Genomic DNA, 16364 nt, shown 5'->3' on the forward strand with positions numbered 1-16364 from the left:
GATATACGTGTGTATTTATACGCGCGAGGTGCGCCCAGCGCGACGACGACGACGGCGACAGTCGCCCTCGCCTTGGTACCAGCAGCGGCGACCAGGACACGGTGATCCAGGTGCTCCTAATGCGTGAAATCTCGATGAGGCTTATGTCGTCGACGTCGTCGCCGTCGGAACCGTCGCCGTCGGAGTCGCCGTCGTCGCCGTCGCCGTCGCCGTCGCCGTCTCCGTCGTGGTTGCTGTTATCGTCGCCGCCACCGCCGCTGGAGTTGGAGTCGCCGCCGTCGTCGTCGCCGTCGCCGCCGCCGCCGCCGTTACCGTCGTCGTCGTCGTCGCCGTCATCCTCGTGGTCAACGTCCGCGTGTTCGCTACCACCGTTCTCCACGTCGCTCGTCGCTCCGCCTCTACGTCCGTGAGGGGGATTCGGTGCTGAACGGCGCGGGTTTTGCGGCAACAAGGTGTCAGGATGGCGGGCAATAAGGGTACAGGCATCACCATGCACATAAAGCCCGTGGAAGTTTCCGAGCAGCTGCAAGGTGGAGAGAAGTTTATCAAGTGGGACGAGGTTCGTGTGTATTTTTAATGTTACGGCTCGTAGTCGACGGTTTTAATGTCGAGCGCTAGTAAAAGTATAAATGTAAAAGGTCACTTTAGGCATAAAAGTGCTTCCTCCTAGTTTAGCAAAGTCAAAAAGAAAAGCAAACGGAATTCCGTGACGGTGGATTAACTAACGTGTCGCATTCCTATTCGGAGGCTTAGACACGGCACGCTGTGCTCGGAAAGCGAACATTATCCGGCAATTACAGCAAATAGTCGCGCGGCAAAAATAAATGCTTCATAATACCAAATGCTATGTAATCGTAGGATTCCGGGGTGGCAACGCCGGTGACTTTGAAAGTGGATAAATATGGTTTTTATTTACACTGGGTGGATCAAAATAACGAGATGGATATGCTGGACATAGCAGTTATAAGAGACACTCGCACAGGAAAACAAGCAAAGATGCCAAAGGTATTAATTTTATTCGTGTGTTTTTTTGTTTAAAATGACAACGAGTACTTTATTAAATGATCATGTATGAAACAGTCCTGCAAATGTAAAATGTGGCCATACCGATTTGTCCGTAAACTGTAACTTTACTGGCGGTAACGTAGTAAATATTGTGTTACAAATACTCAAAGACGAATAGTCAAAGAGAATTCTGGTTTTTCCATAATTATATCAATGACGCACAGAGCATCATCACATAATAATTATTGACTAATTTATAAATAGACCATTACCTACTTTACGTACCATACATAGTTTGCTTTTTTTATCACACCTACTACCGCCTGCACCAATGGTAGATAAAGGCAGTTCCGTATTCATTGAAATAACACGCCTAGCTGGATCAGTTTTCCCATAAATCAATAAACAGAACTTTGAATGAACTGACATACTTCTGCATGCAGCATTGTATGCATTTAGCTCATTGTATGAAACTTTTTGCTTGTTGCTCACTGAGGCGCGCTAGGAGCATTATATTGGGGACTTAATTTATTTATATATCTTGAGCTTCGCGTAAGAGCAGATGAGGCCGCAGATATTTATTGTGAATTAAACATTTTACCCTGTAGGATCCAAAGCTGAGGTCTCTCGTAACAATGGGCTCTCAAGACTCCTTGGAAGACAAAACTGTAACAGTCTGTTACGGCTCCGACTTTGTCAATATGAGTTTCATTAATTTTTGCACAACGCGTGCAGAAATAGCACAACATTGGGCAGAGGAGCTCTTTCAAATGGCGTACAATTTGATTCAATTAAACACTAGCACAACTATGTTCTTATTGAAGGCACATACCAAGCTTGCACTTACTGCTGATAAGAGTGAAAAGATACCGGTAAAAAAGTGAGTACGATGTTGTGTAATACAATTCTAACGTCGTCTGTGAGATTGTTTTCTAGGATAAGACCTATATTTGAATCTTCTTTTTTTTTGCAGTATAATAAAGATGTTTGCACAAAACAAAGATGATCGCAAGCGTGTTGAGAAAGCACTCGATATTTCTGGCTTTCCATCTGGCAAAGTGAGTTTCGCGCCATATCGTAAATGTGTGTCAGCCTTGAAAATGTCTACTCCAAAATACTCCGCACACATTCACTAATTACGATAACGTTGATTTCTTAGAGCGACGTCGTGCCGTTGACAAAATTCCAATTTGAAGATTTTTTCAACTTTTACAAGTCTCTCACTCAGAGAACAGACGTGGAGAAAGTGTTCGAGGGAATTATTGGCAGCAGCAAACGCAAGTTAATGTCCGTTTCGCAATTTGTGGACTTTCTGAACAATACGCAGAGAGATCCACGCCTCAACGAGATACTGTATCCATACGCAAACGAAGCAAGGGCAAAGGATATCATAAATCAGTACGAACCCAACAAGTCTAATGCAAATAAAGGACAGCTCAGTTTTGACGGATTCTTGAGATATCTTATGAGCGAAGACAACCCGATTGTGGCTGTCTCCAAATTTGAATTGTCCGACGATATGGATCAATCGCTCCCGCATTATTTTATAAATTCTAGTCACAATACATATTTAACAGGTTATTGTAACACACGAACATTGTTATAATGACTTTTAGTACGCAGTACATTGAACTTGGATAGTTATAAGACATTTTCTCTATTCAGGACACCAACTTACCGGAAAGAGTTCAGTGGAAATTTATCGTCAATGTCTTCTAGCCGGTTGCCGATGCGTTGAATTAGATTTCTGGAATGGGAAATTTGAAGAACCCGTTATTGTTCATGGGTACAAATATTAATTATCTTTTATTTATGTTTAAGAGGGCATATAATTGATCTGTTATTGAAGATACAAATTTTTCTCAGATATACATTTGTACCTGAAATATGTGCCCGAGATGTGATAGAGGCAATAGCTGACACCGCTTTTAAAACGTCAGACTATCCGGTCATTCTCAGTTTCGAAAATCACTGCAATCAAAAGCAGCAAGCCAAAATCGCTCAGTACTGCAGAGACCTTTTCGGGGAAATGTTGCTCGATGTGCCACTCGAGTCGCACAAGGTATTTTTAGACGTTACGCTCAATGGGAAAGCTACTATGTACAAAAATTATGATAATTGAATGACATTTTTCTTTGCTTTTTAGTTAGAGTCGGGTCAAGAGCTCCCACCACCGTCGCTACTAAAACGCAAAATAATAATTAAAAATAAGAAGAAGCATAAAAAGCATCAGAAGAAACAACAACCGCAAGTTTTAGTTACTGTTGAAGGTACCCCAGAGAATGAAACTAATGGAACGGTGAATCCATGTGCTGCAGGAGAAAACGGTCCTCCACCGGATATTATACCACAAAGTGAAATGGGCGATGATGGTGAAAATGAGCAGCAAATTGGAAATGGCGATATTTCCCATCCAATGTTGCAACAAAGGCAAGGCAGTAAAGACAGCGGCCAGGATGATGAAGGTTGGTAATGGGAAATTGAAGCTGTAGATATATCGATGGAAGAAGCACGCATATTTGATGAGCTGACGTTTTCAGACGAAGACGATGAATCAAGTACAGAAGATGACGAGTCTAACGTGGAAGATATCAAACTGAGACTAGGTGACAAGGTTGTGCCAGATAAATCTGCGGCCAAAGAGACGGAGGCGGGCGCAGAAATTTCAGCTTTAGTTAATTATGTGCAGCCCGTGCACTTCAATAGCTTCGAATCGGCTGAAAGTGCGTGAAGTATCTTAACAAGAAGAGTATTGATGCATTCTCTTCGTGTTATAAAGACAATAAAATTTTCATATCGCTTGTACTTTACAGAGAAGAATCGCAAGTACGAAATGTCATCCTTCGACGAGAAGCAGGCTACGACTCTCTTGAAAGAGAAGCCACTAGAGTTTGTGAATTACAACAAGCACCAACTATCTAGGGTTTACCCAGCGGGAACGAGATTTGATTCCAGTAATTTCATGCCGCAAGTATTTTGGAACGCGGGATGTCAGTTGGTCGCGTTAAATTATCAGACGCTCGGTAAATAAGATTTTATCTGACTTATTATCTTATCTATCATTTGTTGTCAAAATAAACCTGATTTTATCTGTAACAGATCTGGCGATGCAATTAAATCTGGGAATATTTGAGTACAATCAACGTTGCGGTTACATATTAAAGCCGGAATTTATGAGAAGGAAAGATCGGCGATTAGATCCCTTTGCCGAGTCTACCGTTGATGGTATTATAGCAGGCACCGTTCACATCCACGTGATATCCGCACAATTTTTAACCGATAAAAGAGTAGGAACTTACGTGGAAGTCGATATGTACGGCTTACCAGCGGATACCGTAAGGAAGAGATTTCGCACAAAAATCGTACCGAATAACGGTATTAATCCCATATACGACGAAGAGCCGTTTGTATTCAAGAAGGTAAAACGCTAGTATTTGCATAAATCTCTAAGTTTTTCTAAAAAAAAATATTTATAATGTGCTGTTTATGCATTCCTCAGGTAGTTTTGCCGGAACTTGCCTCGCTAAGGATAGCGGCGTATGAAGAATCTGGACGTTTAATCGGTCACAGGGTACTTCCCGTAGTCGGATTATGCCCAGGGTACAGACACGTAGCGTTAAGAACAGAGTGCGGGCAACCGTTACCATTAGCCAGTCTGTTTTTACACGTTATCGTGAAGGATTACGTTCCTGACGGTTTGAGCGAGCTTGCCGAAGCTTTAGCGAATCCTATTAAATATCAGAGCGAAGTGGAGAAGCGAGAGAACCAGTTGCTGGTTCTTACAGATTGCTTGGAAGAACCGGAAGAAATCGAGGTACGGCCTAAAATGTTGCTAGAACGATTTACAAATCCTTTTCCTTCCTAATAGTTTAACTGCTCCAAATTCTGACTAACATTACTAACATTTTGTAGGATAAAAGTAAAGTTGGCGATACTCCCAGCACTGCTAAACCAGCTGTAAGTTTTTTCGCATGGTTTGACGTTCGCGTAATATATCAATAACAATGTTATTTTTGTAGGAGGAAGTTGTAAAAGCTAAACGGTTACAGTCCGTGGGCGAGTTGCCAAGCCTTTTATCAACTTCCAGTAGCTTACATGGTAGACCATCTATCGGCGGCTTAGGTAGTTCGGACACGGTGGATATGGACGACGATACTCCCTCTTCTGCAGTTCAATCAGTCGATACGTCTATAAATAAAAGCCCAGTCAATGCTAGCAATAGTGAGTGCTTTTATTTCTTAATTTTTCTTATTAGAGATATATTATTTCTCTCTGTTTTTTTTTTAGTTTGTATTATAATTTGGCAACTCTCTTCTCTGTTACAGTAAGTGACGAAATAGTAGCCGAAAGTTTGGAAAAACTCATGGAGAACAAGCTGGTCAGGGAGAAGAAGCTGGAACTCGAGAAGAAACTTGAATCCCTGAGGAAGAAGCACGAGAAGGAGAAAATGCGGTTGCAGTCGCAGAAAGCCTCGTTTGACGGCGAGAAGCACAGATCGAAGTTCTACATGAGCAACAGACTGGTGAAGCGACTGTCGAGTAAAAATATGTAAGTATAAGAGAACGATATGACGGAAATTGCTACAATATTGAGTCGCATCATTTTTAAGCAGTTTTTCGAGTGAAGGGGGTTTAAGCACCTTGGCCATAGGCGAGACCTCCGAATGTCCGGAGAACGCGGAGACTCGCGAGGGGAACGATGGTACCAGGGGCTTGCCCAGAAGTCAAAGCGAACGATTTTTAGCCGTGTGTAAGGCGCACGTTCAACAGGAACGTGAGCTTCAAGAAAAGTATTACGAGAACCTCTTTACGACTGTCGAGAAAGTGATGAGAGCATCGCAGTCGAATCAATTGAAAATGCTTCAGGAGCTTCTAAACAGAGAGACCGCGGACGTTAAGCGAAAACTGCAGGCTACGAGACAAGGGGAGGTACTTATCCTTACATTACTTCTCTACACAATGAAATGTACGAAGTAACGGAATCGCTGTATATATTTTGTCGCTTTAGGTCAAACAATTGGCCAAGGTGCACAAAGACAAAGCCGAACTGGAACGTATAAAACGCGAAGTCGCAAAATCGACGGTGGAGAAAGGCGTGAACGAATGTACGCGCTTGACGAAAATTTTCGACAAGAAGAGAGCTGAGTTGGAGAGGCAGCACGAGGAAGTGCGGCAAAGGCTGGAAGAGGAGCGAGCCAAGGTTCGCATCCTAGTGTAACGAATAATATACCATTTTACTCGTAATATAAAAAATTTTTTTTAAAATATATTTTAATGTATGACAGGTGAAAGCTAACTTGCTGGCGGAGTACAGTAGCCGCTACAGCAAATACGAAAGCGGTGAGTTACCCCTGTCACCGTCTGGCGGAGCCAGCTTGCCCGAGTCGCTTAGCGAGAATACATATTGACTCGCGAAACGAGTTGTCTAGCTGTGTGTTAATTAAGGACGCGGCATCGATCCATGGATGTCCGTGTCTCGTGCCATTGTACGCGTCGTCCAAAGCATCCAGTTATGCAATCTGGTGCGCCAAACGCGAATCGCAGTCTGAATTCTGCAACGAGAGATACGCGATGGGGAAGGGGAGAGAAATAGATGTTACTCGGACGCAATATCTTCCCGACACATGTACGAGAAAACGAATCAATAACGACTAACGGAACGTTGGCATGTAGCGCTTATCTACAGCTGCTTGGCGACGATAAAACGTTCTTGCCATCTCGCCGGGGATGTTGACACCGTGATGGTGTTGTGACGAGAGATGACGTGATTTCAGGCAGCTCGGTGCCACGAGGCACGAGTTAACGTCTTGACTATTATGTATTACGGTACAATTGTGTACATACATATATATATATACTGATCTTTTACCATTTAATACTTCAAGGAAATTAGATGTCGAATAATGTGGATCGAGGTAATTTTCTATTACTTCAACGCTGTCTTTTACTATGATGATCATTATTCGACTGATGAGCGTTGATCGTGTATGCCGGTCGATTTCTCAATCGATTGTGTCTCACGCCTACGTCTTGATCTCTTTACGATAAAATATCTGCTTAGTAACGCGAAAGAGAGAAAGAGATAATGTCAGCAGACTTCAGTGAGAAATGCGAGTTCCGCATTATTTGCACACAGTATTAAGCAGTTTGAGAGATTCCGGGATCTATGATAGTCGCTGACGTGACAGTCGATTACATATTTGCATGATCTTAACGAAGCATTAAGATCGTTCGCGAGAAATACGCACGAGAGAGGTACATATATATATATAATTCTAAATAAGGAAAAATAATACAACAAACCTTCCTAAGTGCTAACATTTAATATTGTTGTTATATGCATAAGGCATCGTTATTTAATCGACTATATAAACTAAGTCTAATCGCGTTCCAAGATGCTCCGTTTAGATTGGTCTTCGATTATTAAAAAGATCAGATCTCAGGAGATTCCAGTCAGAATAATGTAACAAGTATACTGAGAGAGGATGAAATCTCTTTGGCCTAGAGGAGAAACATTGGAAAATGTTGAGAGAAGTCTGCACGAACGCGCGAGTGATCTGATATATTTTTGACTGAAAGTACTCCGTATAAAATAAAATTTTTTTTCTGGGGATGCCCGCACCGCGAAAGTACTGAGACACTGTCCTACCGGAGGCACGAGAGTGTCCTGGTATCCCATTGTGTAGAGCGATTCCGGTCGGGCAGACCTCTTTGAGGAAGACAATCAAAAATGTTACGACGTAACATTGTCCTTGTTGTTTCTAATTGTACGATATTTTAGGCTACGCGCTACGATACGTATACACAGGTATCTGAAGGGATTCTTCGTAGTAATAACGAACTTAGGATTAAAACTTATCCCGTCATCAAATCTACATCGTGTATAAATTTGTTATTTATTTAACGTGTTGATTTAGTAAAAGCAGAAAAGCAGAGGTACGCGGGGTGTATCTGCTTGGCGATAGTCGCATCGAGTAAAGATGATCGAATCAAAGAGAGAGAGAGAGAGAGAAGAAAAGAAAAACGTTTTTCAGGGATATATAATTGCATCTACATTTAAGTAGAACACACACTTGCTATCTTATTGCCACAATTTCTCTTATTCATATTTTATGCTCATCGAAGAATTGCGTTCTTTATTTCAATCTAGAGACTGCACTATCTCTTTCGTAAGTTTCTCTGTTGTTAAATATTTGGCAGATAGTTGGGCAGAAAATTGTTAACGCATTCGCGATCCAGTACACATTGCACACAGCACAAGCTATCTCTTGGCAGTTAGTGTTTTCGAAATTTAGACTTTTTTTTATGCGTTGCAGCTATGAATTTAAGTACATTCTTTCGTTGCGTGTACTTATATCGAAAGAGTCGTACTTTGATCTGATCGATTATTATAGTTTTCCAATAAGAATGCATGCGCACAGATATGAAAGTACAGTTGCAAACTTGAACGAATCTCGATACGAATTATATTTCGACGTTATATTTTACATCGAGCTTCTCAAAGCACAAAGAATATATGTTCATCTCAATTTTATAAACACATATAAAAGTAGAAATTAAAAAAATTTTTATTTTTTATTTTCTTCTTTTTGTATGTCTGCATTGTTTTACAATTTTGTCGAGCTTACAATCTTTTATTCAGTGTTTTTAATTCTTCGAAATTACATTTTGATGTAATATGAGGAGATATGATATTATTTCTACAAACTTAATCAAAATTTTATAATTATACTATTTAATTTGTATATGTTTTATAGATATCAGTTTTATAATTTTGCCATCGTGTGCACCAATAGTCAATGGCCATTTGTCACAGTCTATTAATTCTGTTCTCTCTGTACACTATTGTTCGCAACACCGTCGAATCACTCGCGATTATGGCGTGAATTCTAACAAGCAGAGAAAAACTGGAAGAGCAACTAAGACATACGCATTTATTATTGCAAACGATAGTGCATCCCGTAAACTTAAGAATCTCAAAGTTATATCCCGTGCACCTCCCTCAGATTTAGTAAGATTTCGTTTGCGATAGACAAAACGTATGGCATTTAGTTCACTTTTGAACAGTCGCTGCGGCGTCTTTCACGGAAAGAAAAGAGAGAGAAACAGGGAGAAAGAGAGAGAGTAGCTGATATATGTATTTCATATTTTATTTCGACAAAGTACGCAGAGTTACCATTTCTTAGTCGACGTTCATTATCGCGATAGCAATTTTGTTTTTCAAGTTACCGATTATTCATGAGGTTGTAGCTTGTATCGTAGCGAACGTGACTGATTTTATCCGGGCACGGGTGATCGTAGATAATTGTAATAAGGATAATATGAACGATATTATATGTATATTTAGCGCAATGCGTTTAACTCTTCTGACCGATATGCTCGGAATGTACGGCGAAGAGATCAATATGTGTGGACATCAAGTCTTTGCAAAATTGGGTAGATGCCACGTTGGATAAAAGTACGCATTCTCTGCGGCATCTCGGGCAACTCCCGTGGCGATATAACAACGGAAGAAATCGATTAGATGCGTAACGCAATGCGTAAATTCTACGGTACAGGATACACTGAATTTCTATCGTCACGCATTGATATTTGTTTTTTCCGGTGTTCTGATATTTAATTCAGGGTACTTTTTTTTTATCCCGAACGCGGTAATGAATTTATTTGTTACATGTAAGTTTTTCGATGTTTCACCTCTCCGTAATGAAGCAGAGTTTAGTACGAGCGTTTTGCGAATTTGCGAATTGTAATGGACGTTTTCGAGCTTGCGATATTAATATATACGTATATAGAGATAATTGACTTTGTCGGTTACGGCATTGAAGCGTGCAATCTCTTTTGATATATTTTCGTTAACTACGCTAACTAAGTTACATTATCATGTTGAGGTTGACGACGATATTGAAACGACATGTGCGAAATAATTGGGATATAAGCGATAAGAGTGAGCAAACGGAATGCATATTTCCTGTATAGATTTTCCTTGTGTTCCAACGGTATTTATCCGAGTTTTAGCTTTGTTATCCTTGTCAATTGAGGAGTTGGAAGTCGAATTCACGCTGCTATTCTTTATACAATTGTACATTGCATCCTGATATTATTATACTCGTGCGTTATATCAAAATATTATATTTTATGGATAACGTTTGTTATCGTCGCCCTTGTCAAATTACGTAAACTATCAACCTGTTTTCTTCCGAAGTTTGCGTTACATCTATTTCTAAACGAAGCCATTTACGCTGCTGTCGCATCCAATTCCTCGATTGCAGTCGTTTCGCGTATAGTGTGATTTACCTATGCATTTATGTCCTTCGACTAGTTCAGATCAAGCCGCTGTGTGTATTTTGTCGGAGATCTTTTCCCGCGCACTTGTATGTGGATGGATGTCGCACATACTTGCTTGGGACACGATCGCTCTTCTCCTACATTCGTGTAATGTACATATGTACGCGCGTATGTACGTTACACACACATGCGTGTGTACATAAGATAAGTTTAGTGACTAACGGGATATAGATATAATATATTATATATATTCACGTTGATATATTATATGTGTTGTTGTTGTTGATGTTGTTAATCGTAGGATAGCCGTGAAAAGAAAAATGGTAGCGCTAACGTAATCGTTGTTAATATAAGAACTACAGCAGAATAAGAGTTCTCTACGCTACGACGAACACGTTCGCGGACGGATTGTTAATTAATCGCAGCATCGATTGATGCGCGCGTCACGATGTTATCAATTTGTACCTGCGATCTTATCTGTCTTGACCACTCTGGCGTTAGCCTTTTTTTTCCCTTGGACATTGCTTCTATTGAAGGACCTCTGATTCGAGAATCGCTCTCATTATCAGCTCTAGAATCTCTCAACCGGTGTTTAACGTCAAGGTGGTCGACTCTAGTGGGCGGTGCCGGCTACACCTAAGGTTTGCCAAATAGATATTTATAGAACATGTCGAGCTACGCCGAGGATCCCCGTAACGGACGTGTCTGTCGTTCTAGAGTAACCGCGAAGGTTCGCAGATGTATATTATACGTAATACAAAGGATTTGAAACGGCCTACAATCGTAGTGACTTCGGCTCAGCTTGTTGTATCGTTCCGTTCTCTCAGAAGATAATTGCACTTGCCGCTTTAAGTCCCGAGGTTCAAATTGGAGGGGGCGTCTAAAACGTCCGCCGCTGTCGAGGAACTTGAGCGTTAGATCGTCTACCCGCAGCAGACTCATCCGCGAGATCTTTCGCCTACTCTTATCCGTGTTTATCGCGTCCCACTCGTAGCGTCGCGTCCCTCGTGCTCACCGTGTGTAGTAAGGATCTCCTTAACAACGATTCTTCGTACCTGACCGTACTATTGTCCTCGACGTTGCGTCCCTCTTCGATCCACTCGTATCGAAGACAGCGAAAAATCTTTCGACGGATATGTCTACGAAGAAAGCACATATACATATAGTATATATATATCTATATACAATCTGTTCTCTCAAGCGCTCACAAGAGATGTAATATTCTGGCGGTCAAGATTAGGCTGCACCGACATTACGAAGACATTAGGATTCTATCGCTGCGTAGCCGCCTCCGCCGCCGCTGTTTTTTTTTTTGATCGTCTATCAATTTTAGCAGCGACGTAATCGCCAATTCTCAACCGACAATGAAGTAGAATAAATTCGATGTATGTGTAAATATGGTGCAACGACGATACTCAATAGACAGCAAATCTGCGTTGCTGGTCCGAGTTGACGGTGAACTCCACCCTGAGAAACCTCGCCTTACAACGCTGCACGTCTACGTGTATACCTTTAGCGATCGATAGCATCCTGATTCAGCGGGATGCGAACGTATACTGCGAGCAAAAAAAAAGAAGGAACATGAAGCACAGCGCGAATCTTACGTTCAACGATCCCGTATTCCGCTTCGCGATCGAGAGCTTGTAACGTAGCGTCGTAGGGTCGTTTGATTGCGACGCTTGTTGGCAAATTTTGCAATGATAAAACAAAAGGGGAGGAACGCGGTGGGCGGTAAGAAGAGAAGAAAAACCGCGAAGAGGGCAAGGTGGAAAAGAAAGCAAACTCGTCGACGATTGTAACGCGGTAGCGATCGATAACGCGGCGCCCCCGACGGCGTTGCACCACGTGGCGGAGCACGGCATATATACAGACGTATACGTTATCCACTTTGTACCGAGAGTAGTCGCGTCCCGTACAAAATGATTTCGTCTTCCCTCCTTAGCTTTAGTCGCGGCGACACGAACGACGACGTGCCGCGCCGAATCTCGTTATACTTAGCGTACCGGCCCTTCGCGCCCGACCACGTTGCTCGCGTTCGATCCGGGTCTCGTCCAGGTCGATACCTTTACCGCTTCGTAACGCGTTTCGTTAAATTTTCATTGTATTTTTCTCAGCTGCACACTAGGAATCACCGTTGCCTTCCCATATGAATTTAGGCACGTGGAACACATACATTTTTCGTGCGTGTATATGCAAAATGTATTAATGTGTTGACATGTGCGCAAATTCATGTGGGAAGGCATCAGTGATTCCAAGGGTACGTCTCTTTCCTTTGTTCGACGATCGGTCCCGTTCGACTCGTCGGTCGTACCCTTTCGTTTCCTTTTTTTTTTGTAAATAACGACGAGAAATTATAACGATTTATTGTGTTCACAATTTGTTTTAATTTCGCATCTTATCTCCCGTTTGTTCCCTTCGCCCTCCCTGTTTCCATTTACGTTATATTAATTTAGTAGATATCGATCAGATAATATTAATAGTGTGAATTAGTACGGAATCATCATTTCCGTGTAATTGTTAACGTTAATCGGAAGCGAGATTATTTAGTAGCTTGCAACAATGTTAAACGTAATTAGGCAGCGTGATTCGATTATGCATAATGATGACCGATTTCCAGCAACCGCAACTAAATTACTTGCGTTTTTTATTGTTTTCGTGTTCCCCGTTCGCGTCTACGATAAGCTTAATCTTGTGATTTTTCGCCGCGCGTGTCGCATTTCGATTACGTGCATTTCATCCGTGCTAAATCCAACGAGACTAACATCCCACTATGAAAGTACCTAAGCAGCAACGGTCTTAAACGCGTAATTAATGTATTCTATTCGCGGTGTCTCTCTACCGCGGTAAGCGTGAACTTATAGTAAAGCGTGGCTCTCGAATACACGGCGCGTATTTTCGCCGCACATAGGACGCGTGACGGAAGACTCGAAGGAGGAAACGCTGTCGAGAATTAAGCGATTTCGGTTATGCTCTTTCGTCACGTTAGCGATTCCTCGCGCGCTGATTAACGAAGCGTCGGTAGGGTGAAGCAATGCAATTTTTGAACCGAGATCTTATTTCTATGGGTACTCGCAGACCTCTTTTTCCGCAGTTTGCTGAAACGAGAGCTTTTCTAGAGACCTTCGTTCTGTAGATTTTACTAATTCCCCGTGGAAGAAAATAAGTTCTCGTAGATTTGTTTCTCCCGCTGGCTTCCCCCGTGCTTTTCTATAGATCTTTCTATATACGCGCAGTTTTATAAGTGACTAATATTTACGAATGAATTGATCCTGCGTGACTCCTGACGAGTCTTGATTTTCCATCTAGACGCTTTGATTTTATTTAAAAAAGAAAACAGCTACATTCCACATCTCTAACGTTTCGTGAGTCCCGTATTTCCGGTCTTCCCCGTGCTTCTACGCAGCACGACTCGAGGTGTCACATGATGTTTCTCGCATTCAACTTTTACGTCTTCCAAATTATTCTTTTCAGCGGGGACTCGGAATGCTTATCCGATTTTCGGGGTTTGAAAGATGTAAAGGTATATGAATTATTAATCGCGCCGTGCCGAGAGATAAACATGGGCGAGGCAGTATCGATAGAAATAAGATGTTTGTCCCGCTCTTAACAATAGTTGTCGATTAATTATGTCGATGGTGTCTGATTACATAATATACATATATATGTGTGTGCGTGTGTGTATGTGTATATCTCGCGACGCACCGATCTTAATCGCGACGAAAAGTACGTAATGGGAAAACGATTGAGGCGTAGAGTATATTAATTTCATCCAAAACTAATTTCTCCTCTCTCTGACTCACTTGTGCCTTGCCCTCGATCATCCTTCGCTGTTCTGTATATCCAGGTATAATCCCTCTTTTTCTAAATAATCGTATTTGATGTTCGATGTCCTTTCTACGAAATAAGAGACTACCAAGTGATCGATACACGAAGGAAACGTTACTTACTCACTGTCATTTTACCATTTACGGCATTAGCTCGTAATCGATAAATGTACACTGAATAACTCTTGCAATGTCGACATTCTTAAGACTATCCAGAGCTAGATAATAATTAAAGATAAACTAATTGCATGGCATCCGGATTGCAGACTCTCGCAAATCTTGCTCTCGAAACGTACCTTAGACGATCTAACATAAACGTTCGCAATTGTTCCCGGTTAACGCGGCTCTCGCTCTGCGAACCGAGATAAAATGCGTACACTGGGAGACCCATTTTGTTGAATGAAACAAAATTTAGTCGACTCAACTGAATTTCTTATTTGGATATTGGCAGGCAAATCTTTCAGTTGATATACAAAAAGATTTAGCTGGAAAATTTGGTCTAACACACAAATTTGGTTGAGTGAACATGCGCCGAATTCTTTTTTAATATTCGACTAAACGATTTAGTTCACGCAACAGGCACAATTATTTAGGACGTGATGAGATGGACGAATTTGTTATCTCAACCATAAAGTTTTGTTCAGATAAACAACTCATGGAAACAAAATAGTTGTAACATTTAGCTTCTTTTTACCAACATGTCTCTCGTTTTATACAACCAAATTGCATGCTCAGGCAACAAAACGATTCAATCGAATTATTTCGTTTCATTCAACAAAATGTGGTCTCTCGGTGTAGTAACGCGTATTACATAATCTACATTTTGGAATTTTACGACATTATCGCCCATAAAGTCTAACTCCCATGGTCAAAGCGGTGAGATTTGCGGATTGACGCTCATCGGATCCGATGCTTTACGACTCTCGCAATTATTATAAAGATAACACTGCTCGAGCTCGCGAGAGCGCATTTGTTACGTGCTCTGTACCAACCAGGAATCGCGTACACCGTACGGCGGTTCGTGGTGGGCTGCTGTGACAGGTGATGTCCTCGTTCGTAATGTGGGAAATAGGCGGATATTTGCGGAAGGTCCCGGCACAACTAGAATATACTGAGAGCTTGGAAAAAAAAGTCTTCGCGTTATCGATTACGTTCACAGGAGCATGAGACGGAAATACGTTGCGCGCGGCGGGTGTTTAAAATACATCTTCCGTTGTGATTAACTACGGCGTCGCTTGTTAGCGCTCGATTTAAGTATCGAGACTACGCCGGTGCAATAATAAAATTCACGCTCAGCCGAGGATCCTCTTCCGCGCCGCGCGCCAGTTCCACAGCGACGATTGTCCCTCCGACTTTGTTTTCGCACGGCGATTTATGAATTATGCGGGAGGCCGACGGAAGGGTCACACTTGCGACGCAACTGGAAAATAGCTTGCAAATGAACCCGGGAGAAATTTCGAACGGAGGATATTTCGTGGCACACAATGGTAGGCTTGGACCGCCTCGAATCCATTCCGATGGATCGCCGCGCGCCGCGTCGCTCCAAGTACGACCGCTCGCACTCTTTAGAACGAGTGCCGGGGAGGAATTTCGTGATCATCGCCGAGATTAATTATGTCGTGGACATTGCGGGAAGATTAATGCGAACCCGCTGTGCAAAGTCCTATCGAGGCGCGAGGACAGTCGTACTCGTCCGAGAGACGCCGCGCCGGATGACAAACACGATCGATGTCAGCGGCTTCAAGACTATTTGTAAGCCTGGGTGTCTTTTTTAGAGAACAGAGCTAGAAGTATTGTTACCCGCTGTGCGAATATCGATACCGTAACGCCCACTCTTGTATCCGTACGACATGATCCGTAAGTTATAATAACGATATTCTATAAATGGCTGTACTATTGTAAAATCAAAGATATAGCGTACAATATATACCTAAAGTTTAGTGTTGTAGGAGGCAAGATGTCGAAAGTGGCAGCGTATTTGTTCTTCCCTCCTTTTATCATTTTTACGGCCGGGCGGTTCGTAAAATAACATTTGGTTCAGAGAGAAGTCGACGATGGCAGGTAAACTGTGTCGGCACGTTTTCAATTATTATTGTTTATTTGTTTGCTTTTTTACGATACGTAAAAACAACAAATGCGATAATCAACATCCTTATAAAATTGTAATAATTTTGTCGTCGTCAGATCAGATCAAGGGCCACCTTGTCGAAATCAGTGTCATTTTCATTAATTTTTTTAGAAACATAACAAA

General features: G+C 41.9%; 1 protein-coding gene across 3 annotated transcripts; it reads left to right on the top strand.

Moving 5' to 3' along the window:
- Positions 1-277: 277 nt before the first annotated feature.
- On the top strand, positions 278-16071 carry LOC105564252 (1-phosphatidylinositol 4,5-bisphosphate phosphodiesterase classes I and II). Of its 3 annotated transcripts, none has more exons than XM_012016491.1 (18): positions 278-559; positions 859-1005; positions 1614-1885; positions 1979-2063; positions 2165-2582; positions 2671-2791; positions 2872-3067; positions 3152-3470; positions 3546-3728; positions 3819-4028; positions 4105-4424; positions 4505-4819; positions 4918-4962; positions 5025-5226; positions 5331-5553; positions 5615-5933; positions 6013-6204; positions 6290-16071. In XM_012016491.1, the coding sequence occupies exons 1-18, from the start codon at positions 461-463 to the stop codon at positions 6410-6412; spliced, it is 3789 nt and encodes a 1262-aa protein (XP_011871881.1). In that variant the 5' UTR covers positions 278-460; the 3' UTR covers positions 6413-16071. The 3 variants fall into 3 exon arrangements, with proteins under 3 accessions (XP_011871881.1, XP_011871882.1, XP_011871883.1); XM_012016492.1 differs by having other exon boundaries at positions 5618-5933; XM_012016493.1 differs by lacking the exon at positions 4918-4962.
- The last annotated feature ends 293 nt before the right edge of the window (positions 16072-16364 follow it).

The sequence above is a fragment of the Vollenhovia emeryi genome, unplaced genomic scaffold (assembly GCF_000949405.1).
Source record: "Vollenhovia emeryi isolate VEMERY1.0 unplaced genomic scaffold, V.emery_V1.0 DF939167.1, whole genome shotgun sequence".
NCBI classification, from domain to species: domain Eukaryota; kingdom Metazoa; phylum Arthropoda; class Insecta; order Hymenoptera; family Formicidae; genus Vollenhovia; species Vollenhovia emeryi.